This window comes from Saccopteryx bilineata, chromosome 2 (assembly GCF_036850765.1).
Source record: "Saccopteryx bilineata isolate mSacBil1 chromosome 2, mSacBil1_pri_phased_curated, whole genome shotgun sequence".
Classification (NCBI taxonomy): domain Eukaryota; kingdom Metazoa; phylum Chordata; class Mammalia; order Chiroptera; family Emballonuridae; genus Saccopteryx; species Saccopteryx bilineata.
This window is the reverse complement of record NC_089491.1, coordinates 385,663,135-385,679,530: the sequence shown is the minus strand read 5'-3', so window position 1 is coordinate 385,679,530 and position 16,396 is coordinate 385,663,135. Positions and strand designations below refer to the sequence as shown.

The 16,396-nt window shown below is 42.5% G+C and overlaps 1 protein-coding gene across 2 annotated transcripts in view; it reads left to right on the top strand.

Moving 5' to 3' along the window:
* The window catches only part of TRIM37 (tripartite motif containing 37), a 99,433-nt gene that overhangs the window by 68,719 nt on the left and 14,318 nt on the right, over positions 1 to 16,396 (top strand). For both annotated transcript variants that reach the window (XM_066264069.1, XM_066264070.1), the window contains exons 21-23: positions 1,223 to 1,412; positions 5,453 to 5,568; positions 15,958 to 16,065. In XM_066264069.1, coding sequence (XP_066120166.1) covers positions 1,223 to 1,412; positions 5,453 to 5,568; positions 15,958 to 16,065 — 414 coding nt within the window. The remainder of the gene's footprint in view (positions 1 to 1,222; positions 1,413 to 5,452; positions 5,569 to 15,957; positions 16,066 to 16,396) is intronic.

Here is a 16,396-nt window from a genome sequence, read left to right as displayed (position 1 = left end):
ACTGATTCATCTAGCTAATATTTTGATTGGAATGATTCTTACAGCCTTTCAGCACAGATTTTTAAGCATAAACTCTATTGCAACTAAATGAAAACAACTGAGTAAACAAAGCAGTTCGTAGAGGAATGAGGCCACCTGAATCACCAGCTCTCTCATTTCAAGCCATATTCTTATTTAATAGTCTATAAAATGATACTAGAATTTTACCTTAAATCTAGCTTCTGTATAAGGAAGATCCTTTCCTGTCTAATGAACAACTTAAAACAGGGGTCCCCAAACTTTTTACACAGGGGGCCAGTTCACTGTCCCTCAGACCGTTGGAGGGCCGCCACATACAGTGCTCCTCTGACTGACCAGCAATGAAAGAGGTGCCCCTTCCGGAAGTGCGGCGGGGGCCGGATAAATGGCCTCGGGGGCCGTAGTTTGGGGACGCCTGATAAAATCTTAATTGACATGATTCTTTAGATGACTGTGTGGTTCCAAAATATTTATATCGGGCTCTTTTTTTTTTAATAGTTGGCATCAAAAAGACTGCGATATAGCCCTGGCTGGATAGCTCACTTGGTTAGAGCAAGGGTCCCCAAACTACGGCCCGTGGGCAGCATGCGGCCCCCTGAGGCCATTTATCCGGCCCCCGCTGCACTTCCAGAAGGGGCACCTCTTTCATTGGTGGTCAGTGAGAGGAGCACATTGACCATCTATCTCATTAGCCAAAAGCAGGCCCATAGTTCCCATTGAAATACTGGTCAGTTTGTTGATTTAAATTTACTTGTTCTTTATTTTAAATATTGTATTTGTTCCTGTTTTTTTTTTTTACTTTAAAATAAGATATGTTGCAGTGTGCATAGGGATTTGTTCATGGTTTTTTTTATAGTCCGGCCCTCCAACGGTCTAAGAGACAGTGAGCTGACCCCCTGTAAAAAGTTTGGGGACCCCTGGAGCATCGTTCCAAAGCACAGAGATTGCCGGTTCCGTCTGCAATCAGGGCACATACAGAAACAGGTTGATGCTCTTGTCTCTCTCTCCTTCCTTCTCTCTCACTTTCTTCCTCTCTCATTGAGATCAATAAATAAAAAATTTTTTAAAAGGCCGATATATTTTAAAATTAATTTTGCATTTGCCTGCAGTTTAGAAAGATAAATATATAGCAAGATATTCTAAAGCGGAAACTCAGCGAACTTTTGGTTTCCTGTTCTCTGCACTTCCCTGTCCTTCTCCGTAGGCTCCCCGGGAAGCTCTCAGTCCGGAAGCAGGCATGGCTCTCCCCGAGCCTTGGCGCCTGGCAGCATCGGTGACCTTCTGCCGAAAGCCGACGACCGGCAGTGTCGAGCTTTGGATTCGGACGCAGTTGTGGTTGCCGTTATCAATGGCTTACCTACTGTTGAGAAAAGGAGGAAGATGGTCACCTTGGGGTAAATCATGTTCTTTTGTTTATGTAATAGAATAATAGCTTCATAATGAACAAAATAAATTTCCACTATTTTAATTTTTTAGCTGAAAGTTCATTTGTTGTATTCAATTGTAACTTGAGAAGTATTAGAAATCTTACTTTTTTTTCTTAATGGATGTGATAGTAGTAGCAGAAATTTTGTTTATATATGTTAGAGCTCATTTTCACTGAAGGTGGGATAGTGTGTAAAGTGTGAAACCTTGTATGAACTCTGCCTTGTGATTTGTGTGTGTAGTAAGCTTCCATCAATTTGAGCCACACTTTTCAAAGATACCTATACTGAGCTATATTCTGTCTCCTCGGTCTTTTACACCTACTTTCAATAGAAGAAAGAACCCCGGCAGTTTTATTTGAACACTGCTTTTGTGTAACCTTTTTTCTCGCCTATCATAAAGGTCTTCTTAGAAGTGAAGACTTCTATTTTCTAATCAGAATTTTTGTTGAGATACTTGTAGATTCACATGCAGTTTAAAGAAATAATATATGGAGGTCCTGTGTTCCTTGCCCAGTTTCTTCTAATGATTACTTTTGCAAAGGTAGTACAATATCACAATCAGGATGTTGACATTGCCCGCCCTTCTGTAACCTTCCTGTGAGTCCTCTAGTGCAGTGATTTTCAACCTTTTTTGAGCAGTGGCACATTTTTTACATTTACAAAATCCTGGGGCACACCACCTACCAAAATGACACAAAATGACACTCTAACACAGTACATATTATACATATAGTTAATATAGTTTCTAAATGTATTTATGCTCACTTAGTGTGAAACCTGGGCCTGTTCCGATGAACACAAAAGGGATATCCTGGCAGGAATGGTAGAAAGACACACACGAAGCTCTTCCTCAACAGTTCTCAGTCTCTCTCTGTTTTTAGTTTTTATCGCAATCAAGCTTGAGAAGCTCAGCTCACATAGATATGTGGTTGAAAACGGGAGCAATGTCAAAATAGCTTTGTTGGCCAGAATGGGGAACTCCTTGGCAACAGATAACCAAAAACTGTCCAAAGGAAGATCAGCAAACTTTAGCTTTAAATCACGATCTTGTTTCAGTTCAGTGAGTTCTTCTTGCTCAAAGTCATGTCCTTTCCAGCAACGGATACTGAGCTGTATGGGTCCCTAACCCAGTCAAGGCATTCTGTGAAGGCTGAAGAGAAATAAAATGACAACGTTTTCTCAAGAGTTTTCAAATGTCTGCCAATCACCTCGCACATGCAGCAGTGTTGCCATCATGCTGTTTCTCGGTGAGCGGGAACATCTCAAGGCTGCCACGCTGCACATGTTGTTGCCAGAGCTGCACCTTTAAATGGAATCCGTTCATTTTATCAGTGCTTGTAAGCAGGTTTTTATTTCGGCCTTGCATCTGTGTGTTCAGTTCATTCAGATAATGAAATATATCAGCCAAGTATGCCAGCTTTGCACACCACTCATCACTTGCAAGCAGCTTTGAGTAATCGGACCTCTCGTTTGTCAGAAATACTTTAAGTTCCTCTCGCAACTCATACACACGGGCCAGCACTTTGCCGCGCGACAGCCATAGGACCTCCGTGTGGAGCAATAAGATTTTATGTTCCGCTCCCGTTTCTTTACACAAAGACGCAAATAAGCAACATCTCAAAGGTCGCGTCTTCACAAAGTTCACTATGCTCACAACATCATCCAACACAGGAGCTAGATCTGCTGGTAAGGTCTTTGCAACGAAGGCCTCACGGTGCAAAAAACAGTGTGTAACAATAACATCTGGGTTTCTTTCTTTGACGCTACTTATGAAGCCTTTGATGCGCCTGACCATGGCTACGGCTCCATCAGTGCAGACACCTGTGCAGTTTTCCCATGTAAACCCGCTTTTATCAAGATATTCTGACGTAACCCGAAATATTTCCGCTCCTGTTGATTTTTCTGGCAGTGCCTTGCAAAATAGGAAGTTTTCTCTAATGGCTTCTCCATCCACAAAACGCACGTTGGCCAAGAGCTGACAATGTCCACTAATACCCATCGACTCATCAAGTTGCAAGGCAAATTTCTTACTGATGTGCACCTTTTCCAAAACAACAGTTTCAATGTCCGCAGACATGTCATCAATACGTCTGGCAGTTGTGTTATCTGAGAGAGGCACTGTAGCTATCTCTTTGGCCACGGTAGGGCCAAGCATCTCATTTACAATGGCTTTACAAGCTGGCAGTATTAATGTTTCTGCCACAGTGTGGGACTTTTCTGATTTAGCTACAAGTTCAGCAACAAGGTAGCTAGCTTTGAGGGCTCTCTTGTTTACCTTTGTGGTTTTTCTCAAAAAAGTTGCCCGTTTCTCATTGTTTGTATGTAAGCGTACAAAATAGTCCATCGGCTTGTTTTGAACGGAAGGGTCTTTCGTTTGGAGATGGCGTTTAAGCTTGCTTGGCACCATGGCGCTATTGGATAGCTTCTCACCACACACCAAGCACAGCGGAGTCGGTGCTGTCTCATCCCCAGTGAAAGTAAATCCAAATGAAAGATAGCTTTCTCTGTATTGCCTCGAGCTCACCGTCTTGTCTTTTTTCTTTTGTCGACCACTCATACTAGGGCCTTCATCTGGGTCAGAATTTTGTCCAGGGCCCTGTTCGGCATTTGCATTTTCCCTTCTCAAAAACTTCTCCATCACTGTCACTTGCTCGTCTTGCTGAGATCCCAAACTGTCACAAGAGTGAAATATGCCTGGCAGAGGTCCTTTAAATAAATTACATTTATTAAAAAAGAAAGTTAAATAAAAAAGGATAACCCCCTCATATATACAGTCCCATGTAACATCCCTCATATATACAGTCCATGTAACATCCCCTTATAAATACAGTCCCACATAACATCCCCTTATAAATACAGTCCCACGTAATATCCCCTCATATACAGTCCGACATAACATCCCCTCATATACAGTCCCATGTAACATCCTCTCATATACAGTCCCATGTAACCCCTCATATATACAGTCCCATGTATCGCCTCATATATACAGTCCCGCTAATAGATACTGGAGCTTTCATCAAGGTTGTGGGTTCAAATCAATTTGGCATATACTCTCTATATAGAGACTGGACAAAATCAATTTTAGAAAATGTTGGGTACTTGTGTAACATCATAAGTCCTCAGAGCATCTCTACTGTCAGATTGAGAAGTTTGCTTTCTAGGTAAGGATTCTGATAAATACTAGAGTTCTCCCTGAGGTTGTGGGTTCAAATCCCATGGTCAGCTGGGTGCAGGGGCCTTGGTTCTGTCTGTTTTGATGGTGTATACAGAAATTTGAGCTCTTTAAGAAGATGACCCTTCAGGAGGCCATATACAATATAGATAACATTGTGATGCATTGTATATCACCCTCTGCGGGGTCCTCTTTTAAAAAGAAAAGGGTCAAATATCTATATACACCATCAGGATAGACATAACCAGCTGAGGCTGAGGCTGAGGCTTCATCTAGTGGTGGCAACATTTACCTCCAGTCCTGACCAGGATTAGAAATCGGGACCATGGGGAGGAGTAGCAGCTTCAACTACTTGCCGCGGCCACCTAATGACAAGTGCGCGGCAGCCTGAGCGGGGACCTTCCTGGGTGTGGATGAGAGGTGGCCTACTATTGGTTCATCGCTAGTGGTCGGGATGAATCCTAGAAAGTGATTGGTCAGTGAGTGTTCCCTGTGCCTCCACTCTTCCTGTCGCTGATAGCTGGAGGGATTGTGAGGGGAATGTTTATGTTCAGATGGAGGTGGCTGGCGGTGGGCCGTAGTTTGGGGACCCATGTTTAATTTCCCCATGGCACACCTGACCATGTCTCACGGCACACTAGTGTGCCACGGCACACTGGTTGAAAAACACTGCTCTAGTGAGATTTTAAAAAATAAACTTGAAATTTAGTATTAAACATTAGTGCCATGTATCCTACTTAATTTGATGCTCAGTTTCAGGAGAAGAAACTATAGATACAATTATCAGTGGCTCTTTATACAAAAATATGAAGTTGTTTTCTTCCTCTTGGAGGGTCAGTGTGAAAGGAGGTCGTCTGGAAGGACTGCAGATGACAGGCTTGGAGAGTGATTCTGAAACTGGGAAACTACAGCTTCTGCTTCCTGAAGGAGCTTCCGCCCCCGAGGAAGGTAAGGAGTGATAAATCATAATTAGGCAGGAGGTAGGAATAATGATCATTTTTTGGTGTTGGTAGTAGAGATTAGTTGGTTTAATAAAAAAGTTATTGAGATACTATCTGAAGTCATTGATCTGGACACAGCATTCATTGTGCTACTGAATTTGATTTATTAGGCCATTAAGCACAGAGGAAGGCAAAATGGGTAATTGACTATGTAAAAGGACATGTCTTACTAAAAGGGACATTTACAGGAGGGCAGAATCTGCAGATGGTTTATCTACTCATTCAATAAATAGTATATTAAGTCACCTACACGGCAGGCATTGAGTTTTTGCTAGCAATGGGAAGGCGAAATTAGATATGGCCACAGTCTCATGGGGAAGACATGCCCCCAAACAACGTATTAGAGTAGTAAGTGTTAAGTACTTCATCTTTTAAAGTCAGTCAATTCCAGTTTGTCAATTGCTGTTTGTAGACTGTTTTGCTCTTATAGGAGTATTCTGTACTTGAACCCTGTAAAAAACCCTTCACGGTAACTGACTTCGACTGCCAATTCATTTTTCAATTACATTTCTAGTATTCTACATGTTCTTTCAGGTTTCTTATTTTTTCTCTAAAAGCATAGAAGACTTTCTGTAATTTTGAGGGTGTTTGAAACGAGGCTTATGTGTATTGCCCTTGCTGTGCCCTTTTATGTTAGCAAAACAGCATGTCAACTTTATTAGTGATCCTTGACTTTGAAATTTTCATTTTTCAGTGAAACTGCCACCTTCCACTTCTGCACTTTTTTGAGTTTCAGTGATTGATGGATTGTAGCTCAGAGCATGCATGCAGGTGCCAGCACACTGACTGCCCTGTGTGAGGGTGTGTGGGTGGTATTTCTAGGTTTTCGGCAAAAGAACACTAAACATTTTGGTCTTCTCTCTAGGCTGGTGCCCTATGGTGGACAGCATTATTTCAATAGAAGTAATAAATGGAAAGGATTTTTAAAGTGAAGTGCTGATTGTTAAAACATTAAGAAAAAAATGTTATGATTGTTTTTTTATAGCTAAGGACTTGAAGGGATTTGTTTTCATGTATTTATATCTACTGATTATAAATTGCAGTGGCTTAAATTTTTATAGCATGTGCTAGAATTACAAACTCCTTTTATTCCTGAAACATTTATGAAAAATGCTTCTAATTTGCCTGGAATTGCATAAGATGCTGGTGATAATTTCTGAACCTAGTATTTATTCCTCTGCCTTGGCACTATCAATGTTTTGGGCCAGATGATTTTGTTGTGGGAGTCTACCCTGTGCATTATAGGGTATTTAGCTGCATCCTTGTTTGTTTGTTTTTTTAGTGAGAGGAGGAGAGATAATGAGAGACTCCCACATGTGCCCTGACTGGGATCCACCCAGCAACCCCCATCTGAGGCTGATGCTTGAATCAGCCAAGATATTTTTAATGCCTGAAGCTGATGCATGGACCAGCTGAGCCATCCTCAGCACCTGGAGCCATGCTTGAACCAATTGAGCCATTGGCTGAAGGAGGGGAAGAGGGAGAGGAAGGGGAGAGGGAAGGGGAGAGAAGCAGATGGTCACTTCTCCTGTGTGCCCTGACCGGGAATCAAACCTGGGATGTCCATATATGTTTGCCCAACACTCTATCCACTGAGCCAACCGGCCAGGGCCACATCCTTGGCTTTTAACCACTAGGTTCCAGAAGTACTTTCACCAAGTAACATTATCCAGAAATGTTCAGACATTGCCAAATGTCTTCATGGAGGCAGACATCCCCTGTAAAAGCCACTAGTTGAGTTGAATTATTCTCAACCAGGGTGACTACTCCTTAAGAATTACTTGCCAGCCTGACCAGGCGGTGGCGCAGTGGATAGTGCGTTGGACTGGGATGCTGAAGACCCAGGTTCGAGACCCAGAGCTCACCAGCTTGAGCCCAAGGTCGCTGGCTCAAGCGAGGGGTTACTCGGTCTGCTGAAGGCCCACGGTCAAGGCACATATGAGAAAGCAATCAATGAACAACTAAAGTGTCGCAGTGCGCAACGAAAAACTAATGATAAATGCTTCTTATCTCTCCGTTCCTGTCTGTCTGTCCCTGTCTATCCCTCTCTCTGACTCTCTGTCTCTGTAAAAAAAAAAAAAAAAAGAATTACTTGCCAGCCTGACCAGGCGGTGGCGCAGTGGATAGAGCATTGGACTGGGATGCAGAGGACCCAGGTTCGAGACCCCGAGGTCACCAGCTTGAGCGCGGGCTCATCTGGTTTGAGCAAAAGCCCACCAGCTTGAACCCAAGGTCGCTGGCTCAAGCAAGGGGTTACTCAGTCTGCTGAAGGCCCGTGGTCAAGGCACATATGAGAAAGCAATCAATGAACAACTAAGGTGTCGCAACACGCAATGAAAAACTAATGATTGATGCTTCTCATCTCTCTCCATTCCTGTCTGTCCCTCTCTCTGACTCACTCTCTGTCTCTGTAAAAAAATAAATAAATAAAATTTAAAAAAAGTTACTTGCTAGAGTGGGTCACCATTACAAATGGGAGAAGTAGCTCTCAGGTATATTGGATATACACATGTGTTATTGGTGGTGGAAGGGAGGGAGGGACAGCAGTTGAAAGCACTGGTCTTTTGTCAGAGACACCAATTAATAGCTAATTATAATATAGAATGATGAGTACTGTGATAGAGTATATAGGGAGCTCAGAGAACAAGTATGAAATAATAAAAATAATAACTAATATTGACTAAGTGGTCAGTGTTACTCAACAACACATTTTCTCTTATGTAAGGAGTGTTGTGATAAAAAGCACCTGTAAGTCAGTAAGAAAAGTTGTAAACATGCAGATGAGCAGTGCCTCAGGACAGCGTTGCAGTTCCTTGGTTCTCCACTAGAGTTCAGGCTAGGCAGTGAGCAGGAGACCAACCGATGAGGCTGGAAGAAGGGAACACAGTGGATGGACAAAAGGAGCTCTTGTGCCTCTTGGAATCTGCTTGGTGAGAGGAGAATGGGGCCTTACCCACCGCTGTGGGTATTATTCTGTTATCAGCAGGAGCCAATTCTCAAAAAAACCTATTTTTCACACTGGCAAGCTTTGGTAGAAGGTTGGGTGGGTCTCTCTTGTATCCATGCTTAGGAAAAACAAGGCTCTTTATTTGAACAGAATACCTAAAAGAATTTTCTGTGTCAGATCACTGTGGGTTGATGTCTCTCTTTGCCGCCCTGCCCCTCCCTCCCCTTTGCTTTCTCAAGCTGTCTGAAGAAGCTTTAAAATAAGGCATTGTTTGTATTGCGAGGTCAGAATTTGGGACTACTAAAGTCTCTTAAATATTCTTGGGTATCAATGAAATGCGACTTTTCTTAGACATAACAGGCATCAGCCAGGCTTCTCCTTTCTAACTGGAACATATGGGACAAGCTTGTATTAATCTTCTGTTTGGTGGCCTGACGCTGAAAAGCTTGGCTTCCCCACCCCACCCTCACCCAGTTGATGCCCTACATGATGCCTGTGGGTGGGCCAGTTTCTTTCTTGGCCCATCTAAAACTCGAGACCGCTCCAATTAAGTGCCCATTGAAGTAGCACAGGACCCCTTCCTTCAAGACATGGGCATCAAAACACTGTCCTAGAGAAAAGCTGCAGCCACCTGGGATAGGCCAGCGGGCAGCCTGCTGGAAGAGGAGGCACAGGGACGCTCCAGCTCTGCCGGTCCCTCTGGAAACGTTCAGAGCTTTTAACCTTGAGACACTTAAATTAGTGGGCTTAACCAATGGAAAAGACTTATTCTCTTGTAATTATAGAAAGTCTTCCCTAGGTCTGGTAGGGCAAGTAAGGGTTGGAAAATTTAGCCACCCGCTGTCATCAAAAACTCGAACCTGACCAGGCGGTGGCACAGTGGATAGAGCATAGGACTGGGACACAGAGTACCTAGGTTCAAAGCTTAAGGTCGCTGGCCTGAGCGCAGGCTCACTCGCTCTGCTGTAGCCCCCTGGTCAAGGCACATATGAGAAAGCAATCAGTGAACAACTAAGGCGCTGCAATGAAGAGTTGATGCTTCTCATCTCCTTCCTGTCTGCCCCTCCCTCTGTCCCTTTCTGTTTCTGTCACAAACAAAACAAAACACAAAGCTCGGTTTTCCCCCATCTTTTATTCCGCCACTCAGCGAGTTGACTCAGCTCCCGCAGGATGGCAGGATGGCAGTTCCAAGTGTCGTGAGGAGTTAGAACAACATTCTGGGAGAAAAAGACACATCAATTTGTTGTTCCACTTTTTTTTTTTTTTAATGTTATTCAGTTTTATTAGAGAAGAGAGAGAGAGAGAGAGAGAAAGAGAGACAGGGAGGAGCAGAAAGCATCAACTCCCATATGTGCCTTGACCAGGCAATTCCAGGGTTTCGAACCAGTGACCTCAGCGTTCCCAGGTTGATGCTCTATCCACTGGCCACCACAGGTCAGGCCTGTTCCACTTATTTATGCATTCATTACTGGATGCCCTGACTGGGGATGGAACCTGCAACCTTAGCGTATCGGGACGATGCTCTGTCCAGCTGAGCTACCCGACCAGGACAAATGTTGGGTTTTGCTATACTGAGTGTTAATGTAATTTGCAAGCATCAGAAATGTGAGCAACCTTAAATAGTGAGTTCTAACTCGGCAATGAGCTTGGGACGGCACTGAGCATTAACGGGGTGCTCAAAAAATGTGGTAGGCGATTGATACAGAAATACCGTGTTTCAGATTTCACTCTAAGATGTAATTTTGTTTCCCCATTAACATCTTTGAAGCATCTTATGTTTAATGGTACCTTATAATTACTACCAGTGACAGCCAGTATGTGAAAACCTGTTGACACCTTCTGGGGAGATCGAGAAAGGGGCAGTATTCAAATTTCTTAGAGTCGGTGACTTATCACTAATTTGCTTTAATCATCACTTAGTGCAGTGGGTAGACACCGCAGAGCACGGGCAAGCACAGCAGGGAGCCCGAGGCCTGCGCGCGATGCAGCCAGTCGCAGTTCAGAACAAGCACAAGTATTGGAGCTTTCGTTGGGCTTGCTTCCTCTCAGGTGCGGCAGTGGTTTGTACACCTGGTGACCTAGTGGTCCACCTGGTAGGTGTGAGGGTCAGAGACTCATTTGTCTTTCTCATTATAGTCACCAAGCTGGCCACTTCTGGGGCTAGGCCTGGAGAAAAGACTGGCAGTGTTTGCCCGTGTCTTGGGCAATTTATGTTTTCCTGAGTCCTGAGAAAAATTAAGTCAAATAAAGAAAATGGAAGCCTGACCTGTGGTGGCGCAGTGGATAAAGCGTCGACCTGGAAATGCTGAGGTCGCCAGTTCGAAACCCTGGGCTTACCTGGTCAAGGCACATATGGGAGTTGATGCTTCCAGCTCCTCCCCCCGCACCCCCCCCCCCCCCGTCTCTCTCTCCTTCCTCTGTCTCTCTCCCTCTCTAAAAATGAATAAATAAAAAAAAAAAATTTTTGGCCTGACCTGTGGTGGCGCAGTGGATAAAGCGTCGACCTGGAAATGCTGAGATCGCCGGTTCAAAACCCTGGGCTTGCCTGGTCAAGACACATATGGGAGTTGATGCTTCCAGCTCCTCCCCCCTGTCTCTCTCTTCTCTCTCTCTCTCTCTCTCTCTCTCTCTCTCTCTCCCTCCGCCCTCTCTCCTCTCTAAAATGAATAAATAAAAAAATATAAAAAAAATTAAAATAAAAAAAGCTTTTTAAAAGAAAATGGAAAAGTTATTCTAATTCTCCTGTTAGAGTTAACAGTCAACACAGAAACATTACTGGTTTGAAGGAGTCCATTTACGGCAAGTTGAAATAAGAACTGGGGGTGCTGATACCTGGAATCAAAGGGTCAGATCAGCAGGAGCTCCTTGGCAAGGAGTGATCACAACCAATCAGTCCTGGTTTTCACTGTTGTCCCGTGATAAGTATGTGCTCCTGGCCCTGTTTACTGCTGTATAAATATTAATGAGTTTATACTATACTTTATATAGCAGGGGTAGTCAACCTTTTTTTACCTACCGCCCACTTTTGTATCTCCGTTAGTAGTAAAATTTTCTAACCGCCCACTGGTTCCACAGTAATGGTGATTTATAAAATAGGGAAGTAACTTGACTTTATAAAATTTATAAAGCAGAGTTACAGCAAGTTAAAGCATATAATAATAATTACTTACCAAGTACTTTATGTTGGATTTTTGCTAAGTTTGGCAGAATAAATCTTTATAAAACAACTTACTATAGTTAAATCTATCTTTTTATTTATACTTTGGTTGCTCCGCTACCACCCACCATGAGAGCTGGAACGCCCGCTAGTGGGCGGTAGGGACCAGGTTGACTACCACTGCTTTATAGGAATTCTGGGTGGTCTTACAAGAAATAGGAGTTTGGGAAGCAGAATTGGCATTTTTGACACAATTCTATGAAGTAGTATAAACCTTGCTCAAAGTTTTAAGTGTTACATTATTTGAGTACTACCCAATAATGTTTAGACCATTTCCCAGCATTTGAAAATCTATTGTAGGCTACAAGTTCTTAGAAATACTACAGATTAAACAGTTTTTTAAAAAAGATATATAATGAATGAAGTGTTTCAAAATTGTTGTAGATATTTAAAGACTAAGTTAAGATTTTAGGAAACCCAGAGAATAGCAATTTCTTGTTTGTGAATCCTGAAGGTTAGTATTATCTGTCAGGAATTTAGGAACATTAGTACCAGGAGGTAACATTTATGCTTAGAATTTCAAAAGCTCAAGTGGGCTTAGTGTTTTCAGAACAGTTCCATGAAGGGGCCACAAGGTGGTAGTGGTGTTTCATGGAAGTAGCTGGTTTGGTCTCTAAAAGCATCCCTGTTTGCTCTCTAGAGCAGGAACTTTTTTTTTTCTTTGCTAATTAAAGAAAGAGATTTCAGAAATGTCCATACATTGTCTGTGTCTTTTAAATAGTTAAGGGAAAAATCATACTACACACACTTTTTGAAAACAGAAGGGGGAAGAGTTCATCAGTGAAGCCATCTGTTGCTTCTTGATGGAAGTCTTTTTTTTTTTTTTTACTAAAAATTTTATTTCTTTAGTAGTTAAAATACCAATTCATGTTATCCATTTTTATCTGAATAAGCTTTGGTAGCTTGTGTCCGAATCGAAGTATTCGTCCTTTTCATCCACGTCTTGATTTCATGAGCATTAAGTTGTTTCTGCTATTCCCTTATTATCCTAGTGTCTGTTTGGGTCTATAGTGATGTCCCGCTTTTATTTCTGATATTGGTAGTTTTGTTTGCCCTTTTTTAGTCCATTTAGAAGCTCTTTAATCTCACTGATATTTTCAAAGAACTATCTTGTATCACTGATTTATTTTTTGGCTAATTTTCTGTTCTTTATTTTTTTCCATTTACTTGCTTTGAGTTTATTTACTCCTTTTTTTAATTTCTTAAAAGTAGATGCTTTGATCATTTAAGATCTTTTTCTTCTCTAATAAAAGCATTAAGTGCTATAAATTTTCCTTTAAAAATCTGTTGTAGCCACATCCCAGAACTATTGGTATGTTGTATTTTTATTTTTATTCTATTCAGAATGTTTTTCATTCATTCCTGGAAAATTTGCAGGAATTTTCTTTTAATATATTGTCCTCCTCTGTCACTTTGCTGTCTTTGTGGCAGTCTGTCTGAACCCTTCCCTTTTATCCCCTTGTTTCTTAAGCTCCGTTTTATAATTTTCACCTCATTTTTCTTTGGTGTTATGGTTACTTTGCTCAGTTCTAACTTTAACTTTGCTAACTTTCTCTAAACTCATCAATTAATATTTTAATTTAAATATCTTTTATTCTAGAAAGTACTTAGTATAAAAATATCCTTTTTAGCCTGATCTGTGGTGGCGCAGTGGATAAAGCATCGGTCGACCTGGAAATGCTGAGGTCGCCGGTTCGAAACCCTGGGCTTGCCTGGTCAAGGCACATATGGGAGTTGATGCTTCCAGCTCCTCTCCCTTCTCTCTCTCTGTCTCTCCTCCCTCTCTCTCTCTCTCTCTCTCTCTCTCTCTCTCTCTCTCTGTCTCTCCCTCTCCTCTCTAAAAATGAGTAAATTATAAAAAATAAAATAAAATAAATAATTTAAAAAAATATCCTTTTGTTTTCCATTGTTAAATGGAATTGTGCAGTCTCTTAGGAGTTATTTCATGTTATGAAAAATTCATGGTATTGTTCTGTTAGTGTAGCTGCTGACTCTAAGGCGATTGTGGGCCTTGTTTTGTACATTTTGATTGGAACACAATTTTCTCAGACTCTCACCACCCCTCCCACCCCAACCTCCAGGAATTCTTTTTTTTCCCTTTTTCCTATGGTAATTCAGTGACCTGTATTGTGAAAGTTTCCCTCCAGAGAGGTTTTTAAAGTATGATTCAAGAATGTTCATGAGCATTTTTTTTTAAACTACTTAGTTTATTGATAACGGGTGGGGTTTTTTTTTTTATATATAGGGACAGAGAGAGTCAGAGAGAGGGACAGACAGGAATGGAGAGAGATGAGAAGCATCAATCATCAATTTTTCATTGAGACACCTTAGTTGTTCACTGATTGCTTTCTCATATGTGCCTTGACCGTGGACCTTCAGCAGACCGAGTGACCCCTTGCTCGAGCCAGCGACCTTGGGTCCAAGCTGGTGAGCTTTTTCTTTTTGCTCAAACCAGCTGAGCACACGCTCAAGCTGGCGACCTCGGGGTCTCAAACCTGGGTCCTCCGCATCCCAGTCCAACGCTCTATCCACTGCACCACTGCCTGGTCAGGCCATGAGCATTTTTATATCTACTTTAAAGTTTTTTGTTAGATAATTTCAGCATCTCTATCATCTCAGCAGTGATGTTTGTCTTTCGTTAATGGGAGGGGAGACAGAGGGAGGAGAGAGGTGAAGAAACATCAGCTCGTAGTTGCTCTATTGCTTCACTTTTGTTCAGTGATTGCTTCTCTTGGGAACCTCAGGGTCCGAGGTCAACGCTCTGTCGACTGCGCCACCACCTGGTCAGGCGGCGTTGATGTTTGTTGATTGGCTTTTCCTGATTCCTCATGTGTTGAGGAAATTCTGAATTGTATTCTGGACATTTTTAATATGGTTTTATGAGAATCTGGGTCTTGTTTAAATCCGCCTATTTTGGTGGTACCTCAAATTCAGGTCTACACCAAATGCTTGTTTCTGTTGACTTCCCACGGTCCTTAAATAGCTGCTGCAGGCACCCGTCTGTTTGCACCTACACTCAGTGGGAGAGTGGGTGGGCCATGCTACTCCACTTTTCCTAGCCTTCCCTCCAAAGGATTTCACATTTGCCTTGTTCAAATAACTCTAGCTCCTGGCCCGTTTTTATCTTAATTTCCTGACATTTGAACCTCAACTTTAAATCCCAAACCTCAATTAAGTACACAGGCCTTACTTTGAATTCTGGAGTGAGCTGAGCCTCGCAGAAACAGATACAGCCCTTGCTGTCTTCTGTGCCAGTAGGCAGGCTCTTTCCAGTCTGTTCTTTCTGTATGAGTTTTAGCTTTATGCAGGGAGTGGAGTTGTAGTCTCAGTTTCAACTCCCTTTCTTTGGTGGGTTCAAAGATTTGTTTTCTGTCCCCAAGGGAGTGTGGATGGCCCTACGTTCTCCCTGTCCACGGCTGCTGGACCTGCTGGGCCTCCTCATCCTGCTTGTCTGGGAAGCTGTGGGTTCCCCTTCTTCCTTTTGAATGGGACTGCTGGTTAACATAGTATCATAAGTTAGTTTTTCCTATCGTTTATAAGGATGTTTAGCAGATAGATTTTTAGATTTTTTTTTTGATCGGTATTTTCTTGTAACAGAAGTACTTTCTACAGAATTTTTCTTTTAAAAATGAGCTGATATACACAAAAATACAAAATTGGAGGTCCGAATGGGACAGCAACTCACTTATTGCTAGAATAACGAAATTTCTTATACATTCGTGAATAGGCCAGATAACTGTGTGGAAATGTATGTTTATGTTTATATAACGTGTTTATTGCATATGTTTTAGGCTAGAAACTATTATGTCTACATCCAGTCAGGATTAAGAGTTCCTGCTATATCTATGACTTTAGAAAACACAGTGTAAAACTTTGGAAAGATATTCTCAGTGTAGTGAAATTAATATTGGTTTCAAATGATAACCTTCAGGGACTGTGGAAAGAGTCATCTTAATCTCAAGGACAAAAATTAGACCAGTGCTCTAATAACTAAAGAGAACTGAGGTTTGTGTGGTTGGTTTTCCTTGGTTGGTTGGTTTGGTGTCGTCTATTGTCTTGGCATTCCATGCCAGATTCAGTGGGAATCAGTTTGGCAGAAAAGGAAATTTCTGTTTCCTTTCACTTGAAGTGATTTCTGGTCAGAAACACGTTCTTCCCTTCTCTCCGGCCAGGAATGAGTAGCGACAGTGACATCGAATGTGACACTGAGAATGAGGAGCAGGAGGACTCCAGCATGGGCGGATTTAACGACTCTTTCCAGGCACTGCCCCCGGTCCAAGGTGCGCACTGTCCTCTCACAGATGAATAAGCCCATCCCTGCTGCTGCTGCTGCTCTGTTTCTGCTTCTGTCCTGCCCTGTTGCCTCGTCTGCGTTTCTGTTTTCGTTATTGTCATTTGTGAGACGGTGTCTATGGGGCAGACTAGACGGTGAGCGCTGAGAAATGGGTGGGTGGTACCTAGCTGGTCAGACACCCAGCTGGGCACTGCTCGCTGGCTGAGGCGGCTGGCAGCCTCAGGACCGCCAGTGACCGCTAAGAATAGCTTTCACGATGTCAAGAATTATTTAAGCCTGCCTGACCTGTGGTGGCGCAGTGGATAAAGCATCGACCT